The sequence below is a fragment of the Amblyraja radiata genome, chromosome 28 (assembly GCF_010909765.2).
Source record: "Amblyraja radiata isolate CabotCenter1 chromosome 28, sAmbRad1.1.pri, whole genome shotgun sequence".
NCBI classification, from domain to species: Eukaryota; Metazoa; Chordata; class Chondrichthyes; order Rajiformes; family Rajidae; genus Amblyraja; species Amblyraja radiata.
This window is the reverse complement of record NC_045983.1, coordinates 9648245-9670500: the sequence shown is the minus strand read 5'-3', so window position 1 is coordinate 9670500 and position 22256 is coordinate 9648245. Positions and strand designations below refer to the sequence as shown.

Below are 22256 nucleotides of genomic sequence, written 5' to 3'. Positions count from 1 at the left end.
CTCTACCAGCTGCGCCACACTGAGAGACACTAGTTCGACTGGTTGAACATTCATCACTGGTCTGCAGAGCCCCTGTCAGCATGACCCAGAAAGACATTGTTGGAAAAAGAAAGTCTCGCATTTATAGAGCACCTTTCACAACGTCAATACTGCGCAAGCTACTTTACAGCCAATGATGCGATTTGTTAAGTTGAATTCTGTTATAACGTGAGAGATACAGTCGGTAAACTATCAGTAATAGCAGCATGACAAATGACCAGGTTATATGCTTTGAACCGTTGATTGGGATGTGAATATTAGCCTGGACACCAGGGAAAATTACCCTTTTCATCTTCAGTCGAGTGCTATAGGACCTTTCATGTCTACCGGGTGATGCATGGTCGGCATGGTGGGCTAAAAAGGCCTGTTTCCTTTCAATTCAATCAATCTACCTGAAATATACCCACCCAAAGAGTAGGTTATGGGCCAAATGTTGGTGAATGGGAGTGTGTGTGTGTGTGTGTGTGTGTGTGTGTGTGTGTGTGTGTGTGTGTGTGTGTGTGTGTGTGTGTGTGTGTGTGTGTGTGTGTGTGTGTGTGTGTGTGTGTGTGTGTGTGTGTGTGTGTGTGTGTGTGTGTGTACGTGTGTGTACGTGTGTCTATGTGCTTGTGCGTGTATGCACATGTGTGAGTGTGTGTGTGCTTGTATGAGAGTGTGTGCATATGTGTAAGCTTGTCTATGTGCATGTGAGAGAGTGTGGCTGTGCATGTGTATGTCTATGTGCGTGTGTCTGTGTATGTGTACATGTGCGAGTGTGTCTATGTACTTGTGTGAGCATGTTTGTGTGTACATGTGTGAGCATGCCTGTGTATATCTACGTGTCTGTCTACGTGTGTGTGTGTGTGTGTGTGTGTGTCTTATGTGCGTGTGTGTACATGTATGAGTTTGCCTGTGTGTGTGTGTCTATGTGTGTGCATGTGTACATGTATGAGTTTGCCTGTGTGTGTGTGTCTATGTGTGTGCATGTGTACATGTATGAGTTTGCCTGTGTGTGTATGTGCATGTGTGTGTCTATGTGTGTGTGTGTGTGTGTGTGTGTACATGTGTGAGTTTGCCTGTGTGTGCGTGTCTATGTGCATGTGTGTGTCTATGTGTGTGTGTGTGTGTGAGTTTGCCTGTGTGTGTGTGTACATATATGAGTTTGCCTGTGTGTGTGTGTTTATGTGCGTGTGTACACGTGTGAGTGCCTATGTGTGTGTGTGCATACACGTGTGTGACTGTGTCTGTGTCTGTGTGTGTGTGTGTGTGTGTGTGTGCATACACGTGTGTGACTGTGTCTGTGTGTGTGTGTGTGTGTGTGTGTGTGTGTGTGCATACACGTGTGTGACTGTGTCTGTGTGTGTGTGTGTGTGTGTGTGTGTGTGTGTGTGCATACACGTGTGTGTCTGTGTCTGTGTGTGTGTGTGTGTGTGTGTGCATACACGTGTGTGACTGTGTGTGTGTGTGTGTGTGTGTGTGTGCATACACGTGTGTGACTGTGTCTGTGTGTGTGTGTGTGTGTGTGTGTGTGTGTGTGTGTGTGCATACACGTGTGTGTCTGTGTCTGTGTCTGTGTGTGTGTGTGTGTGTGTGTGTGTGTGTGTGTGTGAGTGTGTGTGTGTGTGCATACACGTGTGTGTCTGTGTCTGTGTCTGTGTGTGTGTGTGTGTGTGTGTGTGTGTGCATACACGTGTGTGTCTGTGTCTGTGTCTGTGTGTGTCTGTGTGTGTCTGTGTGTGTCTGTGTGTGTGTGTGTGTGTGTGTGCACACACGTGTGTGACTGTGTCTGTGTGTGTGTGTGTGACTATGTGTGTGTGTGTGTCTGTGTCTGTGTGTGTGTGTGTGACTGTGTGTGTGTGTGTGTCTGTGTCTGTGTGTGTGTGTGTCTGTGTGTGTGTGTGTGTGAGTGCATGTTTATAAATAGAATTATTGATGATTAGGAGCAAATAACAAAGCAGTAATTTAATCCGAGTTCTTGGATGACAGGTTTATGGAAGAAATTTGAACTTCTCGATTAAATTACTGCCTTTTACTCCTTCCTTATCATCTGTCATTCTTTTCAGAATATATGGTATGAACAAGATGAACCCAAAAGAGTGCTAATAACAGCTAACAGCAGCAGTGGAATTACAATGGCTGTAGATCCACTAATACAGTGTCAGGATGAGGTGCTCACTTAACTCACACTCAGTCAGCCAGCAACGTATGGCAGGTTATTTGTCACAAGGGCGAGGACAGAATTAACAGGACCAAAGCAGTCTGTATCTTTACCACACTCAGTGGATATCACATTCAGTGCCAAGTCAGTGGATAGTTTTAAGGCAGAGATAGAAATATTCTTGATTAGAATGGGTGCTGAGGGTTCTGGGGAGAAGGCAGGAAAATGGGATTAGGAGGGAGAGATAGATGATTGAATGGTGGAGTGGACTCAATGGGCCGAATAGCCTAATTCTACTCCTATAACTTGTGAACTTGTGAACATATTCACAAGGCATCTCAAGAGAAATTGTTTCTTGAAAGTGGCCTCACTGGTAGATAGGGTGGTCAAAAAGACTTTTGGCACTTTGGCCATTAACAGTATTGAGTATAGAAGGGGGGGGGGGGGGGGGGGGGGGGGGAGTCATGTTGCAGTTGTATAAGACGATGGTGAGGCCTCATTTAAAGTGTTATGTTCGGTTTTAGTCACCATGTTATAGAAAATATGTTGTCAATCTGGAAAGGGTGCGGAGAAGACTCACGATGTTGCCAGGACTCGAGGGCCTGAGCTACAGGCAGGCCTGGGCAGGCTAGGACTCTATTCTGAAGTCCTCTCAATTGTGAGAGGAATACATTGGGTAAAAGCATTAAGTCTCTTGCCCAAAGTAGAACAATCGGGAGCCAGAGGACATATATTTAAGGTCAGGGGGGAAAGATTTAATAGGAACCTGTGGTTTCGCTGTTTTGCAATAAGGGTGGTGGGTATATGGAACAAGCTGCTAGAGGAGGTAGTTGTGGCAGATACTATCGATGCCTGTAAGAAACATTTAGACAGGTACATGGATAGGATAGATTTAGTGGGGTATGGGCCAAAGGCAAGCAGGTGGGACTAATGTAGACATGTTGGTTGGTGTGGTCAAGATGGGCTGAAGGGCCTGTTTCTGTTTTGTATGACTATGTTCGGCACAGGCATTGTGGCCTTTTTCTCCTTACGTTTAATGTCCTAATATCTATGTTTATATCCTTAAATAGTATCTCCCCTCACTCTGTGACTCTAAGATTAGTTGACGGGACAACATTAGCCATGACACAAGGAGAAGGTGGCCGTCACACAAGGGCGGCACGGTGGCACAGCTGGTAGAGCCGCTGCCTCACAACACCAGAGACCCGGGTTCGATCCTGACCCCGGGTGCTGTCTGCAGGGAGTTTGCACGTACTGCTTTGTGACTTTGTGGGTTCCTCTCCAGAAATGCTGCCTGACCCGCTGTGTTAATCCAGCACTTGGTGTCTTTTACTGTAAACCAGCACCTGCAATTCCTTGTTTGTTGGACTTTGCCCCAAGTGTCCAGATTGAACTCAGAGACCATCTGACCCAGAGGCACCACAACACAATTCAGCACTGGCCTTTATTCCTGTGTCTCTTCAAGACGTGCATGTTACCCCCTCACCCTGTGTCTTCCATGGCTGAGGTGAACAACAATGCCAAAGACTTATTTGGTGCCCTATGGGCACGTGCCAATGAGAACTGGATTGGGCCCACCCAGTGCCTCTGGCAAAGAATGACCCCAGCGGCTAGGTTTAATCTTGAACTCAGTTTGGTGCTCAGTTCTGAGGGCTATTGATCGCACATTGTAAACAATCCTTTGGGCTTTTCCCCCCTTCCAAGCAAATGGCAGGAGGGGAGTGGTATAGGAGGTTGCGTTGGAGGTGGTGGAGGCTGTCAAGTGGGTAGTGGAGGGGGTATAGTGGGTAAGGGGGCAGTGAGGGAGGGGCAGCATGCACTGAGGGAGGTGCTGGTGAAACATAGAAACATAGAAAATAGGTGCAGGAGTAGGCCATTCGACCTTTCGAGCCTGCACCGCCATTCAATATGATCATGGCTGATCATCCAACTCAGTATCCTGTACCTGCCTTCTCTCCATATCCCCTGATCCCTTTAGCCACAAGGGCCACATGATGCCAGTCATTTGCCAACAGCCTCTGAAATAAAAACTGCAGACGCTGGATATCTAAAATCAGAAATTTCTCAAAACACTCGATAGTTCTGGCATCTTTCGACAGAAAGAGAAACGGAGAGCCTTCATCAGATCCTAGGCTGGGCAAACGGGACTAGCCCAGAATGTCAACTTGGTCGGCATGGACAAGTTGGGACAAAGGACTTGTTTCTTTAATATATAGCTCCATGATTAATGATCCAGTGCATCTAACTATCGGGGAAACTTCAATGCACAGGGTTCTTACCTTTACAGAGGAGAAGGTTTGGATAGATAAAATAATCAAAAGGGCAGAGGAAGAGGCAAAGAGTGATGGGGCATATAGTGTTGCCAGGGGCAGAGAACTTGAAGACCAGAAGTCATGGATAGAAAATAGTGACCTGCAGATGCAAAACCAATTCAGGAGAATCTTCCTCATTCGAGAGTGATGAGAGCATGGACCACAGGGAGTGGCTGAAGTGAAGAAAGGAGGTGTGTTAAATGGACAGGTAGATATAGATATATGAGGGAGAAAAGAATGGCAGGATATGTAGTTGTGGTGAAATGAGGTGGTGATGGTGGCTGACAGGAGAGAGGTATATGGAATATTATCACCAGCGGATATTGGTTATGGTGGCCAAGTGATTAAGTTACCCAACTTCTCTTTGGACCATTGATTTAGACACTTTGTTGATAAACTGTCTGTTGATGAAATTTGTTCTACAGGGAGCTGGAATTGATTCAATGGGCCAAATATGCAATGAACCGCCTGTTTTTGTGTTGTGAAGCCTGTTCCCTGAAGAGACTTTGACCTGTGTTGGACCAGCTCTGCTTGGGCCAGGAATCGAGGAGTAGACCAAATCAAATCTGGGTTGCCCAGGGAACAGGGTAGCACAGAGGCGTGGCTGGTAGAACATCTATCCTGACCTCGGTTGCTGTCTGTGTGGAGTTTGCGCGTTCTCCCTTTCACCCCATGGGTTTCAGGGAGAACATGGGTGCTCTGGTTTCCTCCCATATCGCAAAGACGTGCAGGTTTGTAGATCAATTGGTCTCTGAAATTGCTCTCTAGTATGTAGGGAGTTGATGAGAAAGTGGGATAACATAGAACTACCTTGAATGGGACTATGCCTCTGGTCCTAGACTCTCCTACCAGTGGAAACATGCTCTCCACATCCACTCTCCCTAGGAGTTACCGTAGTTTAATTTGGCATCATAATTGGCACATGCATTCTACACTGTACTGTTCTGAATACCATGGGCTTTATCACAAATATCATGTTATAAGTTGCTCTTGGAGACTTTAGTTCCGAGGTTTAACTGCACAATACAAAATGGAACCTCGTGTTAATAGATCCCTTTCGTAAAATGGTTTCCTGAACAATTTCTTCATCTTCATTCTCTCAATGGCAGGCAAAGACAGGAGAACTTGTACGCACTGTGCAAATGCCACGATTAGCACCGGGTTTAAATTTTGGGGTCAATGCATTTTGGTGATAACACGTCCCCTGCTGTAATTAACTGGTCATGCAATCTTTTTTACAACCCTCAAACGTGCAGAAGGGACATGGTTTTAATGGTTTTAATGGTTCATCTAAAAAGATCAGTGCCTCTGAGAGCAGGTACCATTCCTTTTATTATTCTCTCTTAATATTGTATTGGAAGTTGGCCTAGATTGCGAGTTCAGCCAACCCTCTCGAGCTCAGGAATGAAAGCACCACAACCTGATGTGTTAAAGCAGATTCTTTCTAACCTCAGCGTTTAGAGAGATATAGTGTGAATGCAGAGTTTTATTTTTCGCAGCGTAGAGGAACGAGGATAAAGGGTATAGCTTTAAAGTGTGAGGGGAAAGATTTAATAGGAACCTGAGGGATAACTTTTTGACATAGAGGGTGATGCGTATATGGAACGAGCTGCTAATGTTACAATAATAACATTTAATAGACATTTGGACAGATACATGGATAGGAAAGGTTTAGAAGCATTAGGGCCAGGTACGGGCAAATGAGACTAGCTTGGATGGAACATCTTGGTCAACATGGACGAGTTGGGCCGAAGGTCCTGTTTCCATGCTGTATGACAAGATATCTCTATGACTCATATCCCTCCATGTCCATGTGTCCATCTAAATGCCTCTTCCATGTCACTATCATATCTGTGTTTACCACCACCCCTGGCAGCGCGTTCCCGACACCCACCGCTCAGTGTGTAATAAAACCTGCCTCCGACTTCTCCTTTAAACTTTACCCCTCTCACCTTGAAACTTTGCTTCCAGTATTTGTATGTGGTATGCACGGAAAAACCTGCCTTGCAAGTGATAATGTTGATCCCTTCAGCACTCTAATCTAGAGACTTGATATCTCGCTTTCAGAATGATCCTCAAATACCTGTTGTGTTCAACCTGAACCCATGGTGTGTCAGAGTGGAGACTGCGAGTGGCTAAAAGGGTTATGAATGCAGATGCCTCCAGCGATAATGCAAGTAGAAACAAGGCACCCCACTCCTCTTACATTCCCTCCTCTAGCTTCACAATTCGCATCTCTTCAATCCTGTCTCACACCTTCTGCTTTTCTCTCTGGGCTTTGTTTCAACCATCTGCCTATCAACTACCACCCTCGCTTGTGGCCACCTGTTAACCTGCCATGCTTTGTCCTGCCTCTCCTCTCTTCCTGCTTTCTATAAGATAACCTCTCATCCATCTAAATTCCAGTGAATACAAGCCCACTTGACCCATTCTTTCACCATATGTCAGTCTCGCCATTAACCTGGTGAACCTACACTGCATTCCCTCAATAGCAATAATGTCCTTCCTCAAAATTGCACACAATACTACAGGTGCGGTCTCACCAGGGTCCTGCACAACTGCAGTAGGACCTCCTTGCTCCTAAACTCAAATCCCCTCGCAATGAAGGTCAACATGCCATTAGCTTTCTTCACTGCCTGCTGATCTGTATGCTTACTTTCAGTGACTGATGTACAAGCACACCCAGGTCTCGTTGCACCTTCCCTTTTCCTAATCTGACACCATTCAGATAATAATCTGCTTTCCTGTTCTTGCCACCAAAGTGGATAACCTCACATTTATCCACATTATACTGCATCTGCCCACTCACCCAACCTCTCCAACTCACCCTGCAGCCTCATAGCATCCTCATCGCAGCTCACACTGCCACCCAGCTTTATGTCATCCGCAAACTTGGAAATGTCACATTTAATTCCCTCGTCTAAAATGTTAATGTATATTGTAAATAACTGGGGTCCCAGCACCGAGCCTTGCGGCACCCCACTAGTCACTGCCTGCCATTCTGAAAAGGATCCGTTAATTCTTACTCTTTGTTTCCTGTCTGCCAACCAGTTCTCTATCCATGTGAATACCCCACCCCCAATACCATGTGCTTTAATTTTGCACACTAATCTCTTGTGTGGGACCTTGTCAAAGGCTTTTTGTAAGTCCAGATACACCACATCCACTGGCTCTCTCTTATCCATTCAACTGTGTGTGTGTGTGTGTGTGGGGGGGGGGGAGTCAAAATAGGTGGAGTTGTATCCTCTGTCGAAAATGTTGGGTGTTGTATGCATCCATGCATAGCATTTAATCACCAACAAATCTTCAAGCTATAGGCTCTGCAATGGGACCATCTGTAACCACAGGCTTTCTTATTAGACAGCATGGCTCCCCAACCCTACAAGGTAGTGGTTGTTAGCAACATGGGACGTGATCTGAAATGTTCAAGGTTCAGTCAGAGCTCCATTCACTCAACCAGCCTTACTTAAAGAACAGATTATCGAGTCGCTGATGCTTGTGAGATACTGCTGGGCACGATTCATAAAGGGCCTGTCGCACTTGGCCGTCACTTGCGCGTAATTTACGCGACATAATTTACACGTCACGACGCACGTGACTCGCACGTGATGCGCGCATGGTGCGTGATGACATAGGCAGTGATGTGCGGCCGCGCGCGGTGTCACGGGATGTTGTGATGTACAAAGTCTTCGCACGCCATCTGCGTGACGCGCAAATGACGGCCAAGTGGGACAGGCCCTTAAGTTCACAAATGACAGGAGCAGAATTAGGGCATTCGGCCCATCAATCCTACTCCGCCATTTGATCAAGGCTGATCTATCTTTCCCTCGCAAACCCCATTCTCCGGACTTCTCCCCATAACCCCTGACACCTGTACTAATCAAGAATCTATCAGTCTCCGCCTTAAAAATATCCTTTGACGGCCTCCACAGCCGTCTGTGGCAATGAATTCCACAGATCCACCTCCCTCTGACTAAAGATGTTCCTCCTCATCTCCATTCTAAACGTACGGCCTTTTATTCTGAGGATATGGCCTCTGGTCCTAGACTCTCCCACTAGTGGAAACATCCTCTCCACATTCACTCTATCCAGGCCTTTCACCATTCGGTAAGTTTCAATGAGGTCCCTCTTCATCCTTCTAAACTCCAGTGAGTACATGCCCAGTGCCGTCAAATGATCATATGTTAACCCATTCGTTCCTGGGATCATTCTCGTAAACCTCATCTGGACCCTGTCCAGCACCAGCACATCCTTCCTCAGATATGGGGCCCGAAACTGCTCACAATATTGTAAATGCGTTCTGACCAGTGCCTTCCCATTAGACAACAACACCCGCTCCGTTTCATAAGCAGCTCATCATCTATCTAGTGCTTTGGGATGAGACAGGCACAAGGCGAGTGCACATCTTACCCACTCTGTGTTATTTTCCTTCTTCCTAATTCAAAGTCACTGCATTCAAGTTATCTGACGATGGAAATATGTTTTCAGAGCTCGGTCTCCACTTTGATGTTGCAAGCCGCTGAATAATTTAAGTAAAAATTAAAGGGCAAATTGAATTTTCAGCATAGTAAATGCGAGTGCGGGAATGCGCACCCGTGCAGGGGCAAGCAACAATGCAGCACTTGCTGCAACTCTTCTCTGTCTGAAGAGCAGACCAGCTGAAAAGTCACAACATCTTTTTATTTCCCAGTTGCCGACCGGTTTTGTATTCCAAGTGACTTCTATTTTTATTTCAGAGTTTCATTTTTTTTAAATGATTTTTTTTCCCCTCTCTCCCAGTAAATCCATTTAAAATACACATCTCTTTGGCGTTCTTGCAGGATTTCATGTTTAAAATATGTGAGGGGAGGGAAAAAAAAACCTTAAGGATGTCTCTTAAATAATTGAGGAAAATATTGTTTGCTTCACAAGGTGCATGAGGCTGAGAGGTAGGAGCTGAATGTTGACGTCTGCAGTATCTGTGCTGTCGATCTGAGTGTGTCCTTTACAAGCCTCTCGTTTTAAGTGCTTCGTTTGCGCCAGCCATCCCTGTGACTCGGGACTAGGCAGAACAACCATTTGTATCCACGCAGCACTTTTTTTAACAGCTAAAAATAGAGCCAGAGAATCATACCGCATGGAAACAGGCCATTCGGCCCACCGCAGCCATGCTGGCCGGTGGGTGTCCAATCCTATCAGCGACTCTGCTTCCACCACTCTCTCAGGTAGGGCGATCCAGGTATCTGTCACTCTCTCGATGAAAAAGGACCCCCTTCAGTCCCCTCTACATCTCTCCCCCCCCCCCTTGCTGAATAGTGAAAGGCTTGAATAGAGTGGATGTGGAGAGGATGTTTCCACCAGTGGGAGAGTCTAGGACCAGAGGCCAAACCCTCAGAATAAAAGGACGTACCTTTAGAAAGGAGATGAGGAGGAATTTCTTACACAGATGGTAGTGAATCGTGGAATTAATTGCCACAGACGGCTGTGGAGGCCAAGTCAATCGATATTTTTAAGGTGGAGTTTGACACGGGTGTCAAGGGTTATGGGGAAAAGGCAGGAGAATGGGGTTGAGAAGTAAAGATAGATCAGCCATGATTGAATGGTGGAGTAGACTTGATGGGCCGAATGGCCTAATTCTGCTCCTACATCCTATGAACATATGAACTTATAAATCTATGTCCTTTAAGTTTATTTCCCTCTGATTTGGAGAAGAGTTTATTGCTGACTACCTTATCTAAACCCCCCGTAATTTTATATACCTCAATTATGGGTGGCACAGTGGCACTGCTGGAAGAGCTGCTGCCTCACAGCGCCAGAGACCCAGGTTCGATCCCGACCTCGGGTGCTGTCTGTGTGGAGTGTGCACATTCGCCCTGCGACCGTATGAGTTCCCTCCGGGTGCTCCGGTTTCCTCCTTAATTGACCCTCTGAAAATTGCTCATAGTGTGTAGGGAGTGCATGCAATAGTGGGATAACATGGAACTAGTGTGAACGAGTGATCGATGGTCAGCATGGACTTTGATGGGCTGAAGAGCCTGTCCTATTCGATCAAAGCTAATGGGTGCGGTGTGCCGAATGGCCAGTCTCTGCACTGTACCATATGCACATTTTCATCACATCTGTGAAGCTTCATTCCTCTTTATATTTTATTTTCCTTTCAGTACGGAGACAATATCTCCCTTCCCACGCTGTCACTTCCACAAGGTGCCCTAGACCTGGGCAATGCGCCAGGTATTAATCCAGTTATTTTATATAAAATCATCAGAGGAATAGATGTGGCGAGTCCCTTGCCCAGAGTCGGTGAATCGTGGACCAAAGGACAATTGTTTAAGGTGAAGGGGGAAAAGATTTAATAGGAATCTGAAGGGGTGACTTTTTCACACAAAGGGTGGTGGGTGTATGGAACGAGCTGCCGGAGAAGGTAGTTGAGGCTGGGACTATCCCAACGTTTAAGAAACAGTTGGACAGGTACATGGTTAAGACAGATTTGGAAGGATATGGGCTAAATGCAGGCAGGTGGGACTGGTGTAGTTGGCCAGTGTGGGCAAGTTGGGCTGAAGGGCCTCTTTCCATGTTGTATGGCTCTATGACTCTTGGCTGTGCTGGCTGTTTCCACACGAGCGGGACCCATTATTTTCCTTCCCCTCTACCCCCCCCCCCCCACCCTCACCCACCACCCCCTCCCCCATCCACTCACCCTCAGGCTGACCCGCTTGCAAGAACGGGCCCTTCCTCATGACCCTTCCGCGGCTGCCCTCCTTGCCATGATCCCGTTGCTATGCCGATGAAAATATATTTTAAGCACTTCCCGGGAGACTGGTAATTTAAGAAAATTCAGATTCCATTTTCAGCTTATCTTGCGTTGCGAATCTGCAGCCTTTCACAATTGCCCGTGCTGCATGCAGGGCCCCGACAAAACAAATTACCAATTGCGCACGGCATCAACAACAAAAAAACTATTTTCCCCTGCATCAATTACAAAGAGCAGAGGTTGGTGGAAAGAGTGCATAAGCTAATAGTTTTTACTCTTGATCACTGTTGGAAGACTAATTAAACATTTTACGATAACATTCCCCTCACAATAGTTCCTGTCAGTGACGTTTTGTGCTGGATTAGCTGATTTCAGCTGGATGTTGGTAGGGGGTCCAGTCACATTGAGCTGGAGAGCAGATGTGTCAATGTACAATGGAAGTGGTATTGGGGCTTGACTTTCATAGCTCCTCCGCAGCTGAATAAATATATAAAAGCCAAAAAATTGCACCAGGCAGGGACGCAGATGCTGTAATCTGGAGCAAGAAACAAACTACCGGTGGAGCCCCGAGTCAGAGACCCGGGTTTGATCCTAACCTCGGGTGCTGTCTGTGTGGAGTTTGCACGTTCTCCCAGTGGAGTGTCAGCCAAGATCACACGTTCATCTCCTTGGACTTAAGTTGAGCTTGCAAACATCCAACTCAGTTGATTGAGCTGATGTCTCACTGCACCAAAGACTTGGGCTCAATCCAGCTGTGTGGAGTTTGCACGTTCTCCCTGTAACAATGTGGGTTTCCTGCGGGTGATCTGTTTTCCTTCCACATCTGAAGACGTGCGGGTTTGTTGGTTAATTGGCCTGAGGTGTAGGGGGTGGATGAGAAAGTGGGATAACATAGAACTAGTGTGAACAGGTGATGAATGGTTGGTGTGGACACAGTGGGTCAAAGGGCATGTTTCCATGCTGTATCTCTAAAAACAATAAACTCAGCAGGTCGGGCAGCATCTGTGCAGGCAGAAAGATGGTCAATGCCTCTGGTCAAGACCCTACCTCATTGTGTGTTAGTTTAGTTTAGTGAGTTTATTGACACAGTGAAAAGCTTTTTGTTGCGTGCTAACCAGCCAGCGGAAAGGCAATACATGATTACAATCGAGCCGTTCACAGTGTACAGATACATGGTAAGGGAATAACGTTTAGTACAAGGAGGGAAAGATAGCGAGTGGAAGGAGGCGAGAGGGAGGAGTGAGATGATGGCCAGTAGGTGGAACCAGGTGAGGTGGTGGAGATAGTGGAACACAAGATTTGGAGGGAAAGACATTGGAGCCAGTGGTGCATCGAATGTATGTACAGGGAGGCCTGAAAATGGAGCTGGAAGATGCCAGTGAAGACGAGTACCTGAGGAAGGACATGCAGTTATAGTCACTTGTCTTAATAAAAACACGGGTCTTAGAATGGATCGACTGGGCTTATATTCACTGGAATTTAGAAGGATGAGAGGGATTCTTAAGGAAACAAATAAAATTCTTCAGGGATTGAACAAGCTAGATGCAGGAAATATGTTCCCGATGTTGGGGGAGTCCAGAACCAGGGGTCACAGTTTAAGAATATGGGGTAGGCCATTTAGGACTGAGATGAGGAAAAACGTTTTCACCCAGGGAGTTGTGAATCTGCGGATTTCTCTGCCACAGAAGGCAGTGGAGGCCAATTCATTGGATGTATTCAAGAGAGAGTTAGATATAGCTCTTAGGGCTAACATAATCAGGGGAGAAAACAGGAATGGGGTACTGATTTTGGATGATCAGCCATGATCATATTGAATGGCGGTGCTGGCTCGAAGGGCCGAATGGCCTACTCCTGCACCTATTTTCTATGTTTCTATTATCTATAACCTCTCCTGGTTCCACCTATCCCCTGTACAAACAAGGAACTGCAGATACTGGTTTACACAAATGAGCATATAAAGTGCTGGAGTAACTCAGCAGATCAGGCAGCATCTCCGGAGAACTTGTATAGGGGACATTTCAGTTTGGGACCCTTCTTCAGAAAAAGAAAGGTCCTGTCCCAAAACGTCAACTATCCATGTTCTCCAGAGAGGCTGCCTGATCCGCTGAGTTACTCCAACACGTTGTGTCCTCATCTCTTTACACAGTCCATCTGCCCACTTTACTTTCAGTCCTGATGCAGGGCCCCATCCAGAAACGGCAATCTTATCTCTGCAGATGCTGCCTGACTCGCTGAGCAGTTTGTTGTCTGCCTTGAGATAGACACAAAGTGCTGGAGTAACTGAGCGGGTCAGGCAGCATCTCTGGAGAAAAAGGATGGGTGATGTTTCCGGTTGGGACCCTTCCACAGACACAAACGTATTTTAGACAATAGACAATAGACATTAGGTGCAGGAGTAGGCCATTTGGCCCTTTGAGCCATTCAATGTGATCATGGCAGATCATCCCCAATCAGTACCCCGTTCCTGCCTTCTCCCCATATCCCCCGACTCCGCTATCTGTAAGAGCCCTATCTAGCTCTCTCTTGAAAGTATCCAGAGAACTGGCCTCCACCGCTCTCTGAGGCAGAGAATTCCACAGACTCACCACTCTCTGTGAGAAAAAGTGTTTCCTCGTCTTCCTCGTTATCAGCGGATTCCCCACATCCCTCACTGTGATGGAAGGCCAATCAAACTTCTTCCTCTTTATTCTCTCGCTCCAAAGTCGATCCCCGACAGGGATCGCAAGCTCCATGATGGTAAGTATTGCCGGCTCCCGAGGTTAGAGCTCCCGAAGTCAATCTCCAGCAGAGTTCGCCAACTCCTCGATGTTAGGCCGCAGTGCGGACGATACGGTAAAAAATCGCATCTCTGTCGATGTAAGAGATTAAAAAAACTTTCCCCCACCCCCCACATAAAACAAGCGAAGAATATCAGGTCAACTTTCATAAACTCTCCTTATAGCAAGCATAAAAATCCCAAGGTACATAACAATCCAGTGAAGCATTGCTGTACTTGCTCGAACGGCAGTGTGTCCTTCCGTGTACAGCATGGAAACAGCTCCTTCGGCCCAACCAGTACTTGCTGGCTAAGAATTTTAGGTTTAGGTTTGATCCCCTCTAAGCTAGTCCCATTTGCCTGTATTTGGCCACTATCCCTCTAAAGCATTTCTATCCATGTACTTGTCCAAATGTCTTTTCAATGTTGTTATTGTACTTACCTCAACTAATTCCTCTGGCAGCTTGTTCCATATATCAACCACCCTCTGTGCGAAAAATGTGCCTCTATGGTTCCTATTAAATCTTTCCCCTCTACCTTTAAACCTGTGCCTTCTCATTCTTGAATCCCCTACCTCGGGTAAAAGACTCTGCATTTACCCTTAACTATTAGACTCAAGATTTTATACCCCTCTATATGATCACCCCTCATCTGCCTGCGCTTCAAGGAATAGAGTCCAAACCTGCCCAAACTCTCCCTGTAGTTCAGGCCCTTGTTAATTGACATGTAGTGGTAGGCCCCCTTCGGTCATGGCTGATCATGGGTGATGCATACTGGTTTGCAGGTGATGTGTGGTCGGATGCAAGCCTGGGCGATGACATATGGAGGACAGGCTGTTGCCCATGCAGCACGTCCCCCCTCTCCACGTCGCTGATCGATCCAAATGAACAACAGGGCCGTTACAGTTTGGCACCAGCGCCGTCGCAGGAGCTGCCAGAGCGAGGTTGTAGACAACGACGAACTGCCTTAGGGGCTCCGACTGGATTTTCTTGAGGTTTACTCCAGGAGCCTTTTCCATGACTGGATATGGCCACAAGGCAGTGGAGGTTTTAAATCAGAGTTTTCCCTCTCCTAGATGGACTGCCTTCCCAGGCTGACGAGCCCCATCTGCCCGAGACTCATGAGGGTGGGAGCGTCTACCTTCTATAGCACCTGCCCACTACCCGGCATGTAAATTGCCCCTATTGTGGAGGATAGAACTAGCGAACGGGTGATCACTGGTCAGTACGGACCCAAAGGGCCCAAAGGTCTGTTTCTACGCTGAATCTCTAAACTAAACTAAATCTACCAACCTATGTTTCTTTGGGATGTGTGAGGAAACCCACGTGGTCACAGGGTGAACGTGCAAACTCCACATAGACTACACAGGAGGCCAGCACTGAAGCTGAGTTGTTGGAGTTCTGAGACAGCAGCATCACTCTTCAGGCTTTAGACTTTAGAGATACAGCGAGGAGACAGGCCCTTCGGCCCACTGAGTCCGTACTGACCAGTGATCATTCTGTGCACATGCACTATCCTACACAATAAGGCCAATTTATAATATTTACCGAAGCCAAATTAACCTAAGTACCTGCGTATTTGGATTGTGGGAGCAAACCGGGGGAATTCCACGTGTCGTCTCGGGGAGAATGTACAAAGTCGGTACAGACAGCGCCCATAGTCAGGATCGAACCTGGGTCTCTTGTGCTGTGAGGCAGCAACTCTACCGCTGCACCAGTGTGCCGCCTTTTGGGTGAACAAGCCTCTGCCTCCTGGATGTTGGAGGGTAACCCTGGAGGGTGACATCAGGCTTCTGAACGGCCCTTCCAGACTCAGGAACAGCTTCTTCCCCTCTGTTGTCAGGCTCCTGATAATCTAGGTAGAGTGCTGTCTAATTCACCTCTACGCCAATGCAGACATTGGACTTTGTCTTTGGAGCTGATGCGCTACAATGCTGAGTGAGAACTATCTTTTGCGTTCTGTATCTTCCCCTTTGCTCTATCTATCGTACTTGAGTTTAACCTGGTTGCATACATGTGGAGTATTACCTGATCTGATTAGCTAGCATGCAAAACAAGACTGTTCACTGTACCTCAGTACACGTGGCAATAATATACTTGAAACCTAAACCTAACAGCTGATGGCTGATGTCCAGTTCCTGCTCATTAAGTGTCAGATTGTTTAGTAGAAACAAGGGCACAAAGTGCTGGAGTAACTCAGTGGATCAGGCAGCATCACTGGAGAACATAATGGGTGACATTTCGGGTCGGGGCCTTCTTCAGATCAAGTGGGGGGGGGGGGGGGGGGGGGGGGGGGGTGTTATAGGCCGATGGTTGGACAGAGGCCAGAGATGAAAAAACACAGAAGGTGTGAGACAAAAGGATTGAAGAATTGCAAATTGTGAAGCCAGAGGAATGAATGTAGGAGGAGAAAAGCGGGAGACATCACTGTGGCTCCTGCTGGGGCACAGGGGGGGGGGGGGGGGGGGCGAGGAAGAAAGGGGAGGGGGAGAGGGGGGGGGGGGGGTTTGTTAGGGGGTTACGTGAAATTGGAGAATTCATTGTTCATATTGTTGAGTTGTAAACTATACCTGGTCCATGAGATAAATGTCAGATGAAGTACAACTGTGGATGAGAGGTAATCCTATAGAGGTGTATAAGATCATGAAATGAATAGATTGGGTAAACAAACACAGTCTTTTACCCAGAGTAGAGGAATCACAAACCCGAAGACGTGGGTTTAAGCAAAATGTTTAAGAAGGAACTGCAGATGCTGGAAAGTCGAAGGTAGACAAAAGTGCTGGAGAAACTCAGCGGGTGCGGCAGCATCTATGGAGCGAAGGAAATAGGCAATGTTTCGGCCCGAAACGTTGCCTATTTCCTTCGCTCCATAGATGCTGCCGCACCCGCTGAGTTTCTCCAGCACTTTTGTCCACCTCCGACATAGGCTTAAGGTTGGGGTGGGAAAGATTTAATAGGAACCTGAGGGGCAACTTTTTTTTACACAAAGAATGGTGGGTGTATGGAACAAAATGCCAGAGGAGGTAGTTGAGGCAGGTACTATCACATCGCTTAAAACAAATATTTGTACAGATGCATGAATAGGATGGGTTTAGAGGGGATTTGGGACAAACGCAGGCAGGTGTGACTTGTGTAGATGGGATAAATTGGGCTGAAGGGCCTGTTTCCATGCTGTGTGAGTCTATGAGTCCTTATTTTTAGTTTCACACCATAATTTTGAAATAATATGTATTTCCCCCTGTATTGTTTCAAGGCCCTGTCCCACTTTCACGACCTAATTCACAACCTTTTTTACTCGTGGACATTTTTCATCAGACTAGAAAAACGCCCCGACCTACTTGATGCCACGAGTACCTACGACCAGCATCACGACCTACCTACGACCTCGTGACGACCATGCTGCGAGTACGAGTCAAGGGCAAACTCGGCAGGGGTGGTGAATGAGGTCGTGAAAGTTGGGCAGGCCCTTTAAGTCTGTAACCAAATGCTTTCACTGGCATCAGCCAATCTTCCCTGTACCGCCTGCAACTGGTCCAAAACGTCGCAGCGAGACTCCTGACGGGCACCCGAAAAAGGGACCACATCACCCCGATCCTGGCCTCTCTCCACTGGCTCCCTGTGCGGTTCCGTATACATTTCAAGACCCTCCTCTATGTCTACAAAGCCCTCAATGGGCTTGCCCCCTCCTACATTAAAAATCATCTCACCCACCACTCCACCTCCAGGTCCCTCAGATCGGCCGACTTGGGGTTGCTGAATATCCCACGGTCTAGGCATAAGCTTAGGGGCGACCCCGCCTTTGCGGTTGCAGCCCCTAGACTGTGGAACAGCATCCCCTTTCCCATCAGAACTGCCCCCTCCATCGACTCCTTTAAGTCGAGACTAAAATCTTATCTATACTCCCAAGCCTTTCCTGACGTCCACTGAGCGAGGGCTATATGTATACGGCTTGTACTCGCTAGAATTTAGAAGACTGAGGGGGGATCTTATAGAAACTTACAAAATTCTTAAGGGGTTGGACAGGCTAGATGCAGGAAGATTGTTCCCGATGTTGGGGAAGTCCAGAACAAGGGGTCACAGTTTAAGGATAAAGGGGAAATCTTTTAGGACTGAGATGAGAAAAAAAATTTTCACACAGAGAGTGGTGAATCTGTGGAATTCTCTGCCACAGAGGGTAGTTGAGGCCAGTTTATTGGCTATATTTAAGAGGGAGTTAGATGTGGCCCTTGTGGCTAAAGGGATCAGGGGGTATGGAGAGAAGGCAGGTACAGGATACTGAGTTGGATGATCAGCCATGATCATATTGAATGGCGGTGCAGGTTCGAAGGGCCGAATGGCCTACTCCTGCACCTAATTTCTATGTTTCTATGTTTCTATATGTATGTAGTTTGTTTGTTTATACTATTCTTATAACAAATGTAAAGCACTTTGGCCAACGAGAGTTGTTTTTTAAATGTGCTATATAAATAAATGTGACTTGACTTGACTTTTACATGAGATTGAAGGGTGTAGAAGTAACACTGTGTCTCCTCTCGTGTTTCAGGGTGCAACCTGGAACTGTTCCTGGTGCTACTGGGGCTGGAGCTTCACGTCTCGCTCTCCTGCCCCCGCCACTGCGTCTGCTACCCGTCGCCGATGACCATCACCTGCCAATCGCACGGGTTCACCACCATCCCGGAAGGAATACCGGCCAACAGCGAGAGGATATTCCTGCAGAACAACAGGATCACGCTCCTGCTGAGGAACAACTTCAGCCCATCCACGGTCACCCTATGGTTGTACTCGAATAACATCACCTTCATCGACCCCGAGGCCTTCCAGGGCTTCGGCCTCTTGGAAGAGCTTGACCTCGGAGACAATCGCTACCTGAGGTTCCTGGATGCCGACACCTTCAGCGGCTTGGAGAAGCTGCACTCCTTGCACCTCTACCGCTGTGGCCTGACCTTCTTGCCCAATGGGATTTTCGAAGGACTCCACAACTTACAGTACCTTTATCTCCAGGATAACCACATTGAGTATCTTCAGGATGACCTGTTCTTGGAGCTCGTGAACCTGACCCAGCTCTTCCTGCATGGGAATAAGTTGTTGAGTTTGTCCCAGAACACCTTCAGAGGGCTGGTGAACCTCGACCGCCTCTTGCTCCACCAGAACAGGCTTCATTGGGTTAATAAGCAGGCTTTCCATGATCTTCGGAGGCTGACCATTTTGTATTTGTTCAATAACAGCCTGAGTTTACTGCCGGGCGAATGTTTGGCGGAGCTTGGATCGTTGCAGTATCTCCGGCTGAACGGGAATCCGTGGGAATGTAGCTGCAAGGCTCGCTCTCTGTGGGAATGGCTGCTACGGTTCAGAGGGTCGAGCTCCAGCGTGGTCTGCGACTCACCCAGGGATGTACAGGGCAAGGACCTGAAGGTCCTCTCCGCCCAGCTCTTCAAGAACTGCACAGGCCACGACTCCCTCAACCAGATCCGGACCAACCCCAAGCAGCACCCTCACCACTCGGGCAAGGACAGGCCGGGAGGGGGTCACCCCTCAAGGGGCAGCAACACCCTGGCCAAGGGGCAGAATGGCACCGGGCAGCGCGACGATTCGGCCAAGAACTACCTGGGGGAGGGGGCGCCCAAGGAGCCGGCCGGGGAGCACGCGGACGGGGTGTGGGGCAACGATTACCTGCCCGACGCCAGCCAGAAGGAGCAGACCCACCGCCCCTACCCCACCCGGCACAAGTCGCGGATTAAGTGCACCCGCCGCACCCGCTTGGAGCTACCTCCCGGCATCCAGCAGCCCTCGGGGAGGGCACTGAGGCCAACCTCCGCCCCCGGCTGGCTCACCCTCCTCCTGGCTCTGGTCCTCGTCGTCCGCTGAGACCCCAACCCCCCCACCCCCCCGAGCCTGCTCCCCACCCCATACCCCCCCACCACCCCTCCCCCCCCAGTCAATGAGAAAGGCAAAGACATTCTAACACTGCCATCGACCCATAGGGACCAACAACAAAAAAATCAACATTAAACGAAAAACAAACAAAAAAATGTGACGTTTCTTTTTGAAATTACAACGACTGCTACTGTGGGCTTGGGGAAATCCGTGGATTTGTTGGATGGAGTTCTGTTTTGGATGAGTGGGGGAATCCTCAGGATTAGACAGACGGCCGGCCGACCCGGGGTGCAAATGAACAGGGGAGCACCCAAGTCTCAATGGATGCCACTCCAGCCGCTAGTGTTGTCGAGCCTGCTTGGGAACGTTGTATCTCCATCAAGTGACGGCCCAACCTCCCTCCTTACTCCTTCCCGCCTGTGCTCCGTCGACATTCCCTGCTGAGTCGGCCAGCGTTCCCGGGGGAAAAGGATTCTAACTCCCGGTCGGCGAGCGGCGGGGACCGTGGTGACGGTGGCATCCGACTCCGCAAACCCCAGCGACGAGATACAAGTGGTGTCGCCGACCTCCGACCTCCCAGTGAGGTTACATTGCTCCCTGCTGAATAATATGCATAGTATAATCGCTAAGGATGATCATCAGAACTTGATTCATCCAGGTACCAAAAACTGGAGGCCAGATAATTGTATGAAAAAAAATTCCCAATGGAATATTTTTTTTAAGTGTCAACCGATCATTTGCTCAATGCACAGCCCTTATATAATTGAGATATATTAATTTCTGGAAGTATATGTTTACAGATTATATTGTCACCCTGTTACAGTTTATGCTAAGGTATTTCTTTCTGTGTTGGAGAATTAGTGGATGGTTTTTACACGAGTTCCGGATTGGGATGCAAGAGTCTACCCTGCTCTGCTCTGACTGGCAGCACCCCCTGCTCTGTCTCTTGCTTGGGGTTATTATGGCCACTGCCAGGAGCCAACACTGAACGGCGCGACCTTCAAAGCTGCCGAACATGAGCCGCAAAGTGGGCTAGGCTGGGTTACAATGGGCCAAATGGTCTTGGAGTGCCGCACACATCCACGATCTCAAGGAAACAACCTTCGTGCTCTGGATGTGTCTCGATTGGACGAGGAAACTAAATCTTCTCTACTTGAGTTATTTTTTCTGTATTAAATATTAAATTTGTTGTACCTGAATTTTCAGAATTGTATTAAATATATATATAATATATATTTATATATATATATATATGCTCACACACACATATATATATATATATATATATATATAAAGAAAAGCTGTTTTTGGAAGAAATCAAGGTTACGTGCAGTATCTCTTTTTGGTGTCTTGTCCAAATGATTGACAAGGTAAATGTACTTTGTACACACCGTGATGTCGCCACGGGTCAGAGGTGGCACTGAGAGATAGCAGGACTCAGGGGGCCAGTGCCTGGAACTCAGGGGAAGGGCTTCTCCTGCCTCAAGCCATGTCTGAATAAACAACCCCCCCCCCCCCCCCCCACTCCAGCTCAGACCCCTTCACTCAGGATACAGCTCTGACCACATGGACCCATGCATTCACATGGACCCACATTCCCGGAATCCATCTCGTGAAGACAGGTCATTTAAAATGGCAGGTGTGGTCACTTGTCTGATGTCACCGGTCTGATGTCACTGGTCTGATGTCACCGGTCTGATGTCACGGGTCTGATGTCACTTGTCTGATGTCACTGGTCTGATGTCACCGGTCTGATGTCACCGGTCTGATGTCACCAGTCTGATGTCACCGGTCTGATGTCACCGGTCTGATGTCACCGGTCTGATGTCACCGGTCTGATGTCACCGGTCTGAGGTCCAATCCCAGGGGAGGGTGAGGGCTGGTCAGATAGACATTTAGGGCTTTAAAATTTGGACTATGGACTCTGGTGCAGTCAATGCCATTACTACTGTAGACTCCTCTCTCTCTCCCCCCCCACTCTCTTTCTCTTTCCCTCTCTCTCGCTCTCTCTCTCTCCCTCTCTCTCTTTCCCTCTCTCTCTCCCTCTCTCTCTCTCCCTCTCTCCCTCTCTCTTTCCCTCTCTCCCTCTTTCCCACTTTCTCTCTTTCCCTTTCCCTCTCCCTCTCTCTCTCCCTCTCCCCCCCTCTATCTCTCTCTCGGTCTCTCCCTCTACATCTCTCTCACTCACTCTCTCCACGGACAGCAGGGCTCATTTTCAAAGACATTCACCAGGCAAACACACAGAGTTAGTTTAATGCATTCGACTAATTCCCTTAATATGGGGCAAACCAGTGGCCTCACCCAAGCGACTGTGATGGAGAAACCTTGGATTGATTGAAGCTGAGGATGATGCACTGTGGCAGCATGTAGACTATAGAGACACTATCTCACACCACCAGAGACCCGGGTT

At 47.9% G+C, this 22256-nt stretch overlaps 1 protein-coding gene across 3 annotated transcripts in view; it reads left to right on the top strand.

Moving 5' to 3' along the window:
- Positions 1-21045, top strand: part of rtn4rl1 (reticulon 4 receptor like 1) — a 48919-nt gene extending 27874 nt beyond the window's left edge. For all 3 annotated transcript variants that reach the window (XM_033045744.1, XM_033045745.1, XM_033045743.1), the window contains one exon: positions 18516-21045. In XM_033045744.1, the coding sequence (XP_032901635.1) occupies positions 18516-19837 (1322 nt within the window). In that variant the 3' untranslated portion in view covers positions 19838-21045. The remainder of the gene's footprint in view (positions 1-18515) is intronic.
- Positions 21046-22256: the final 1211 nt, after the last annotated feature.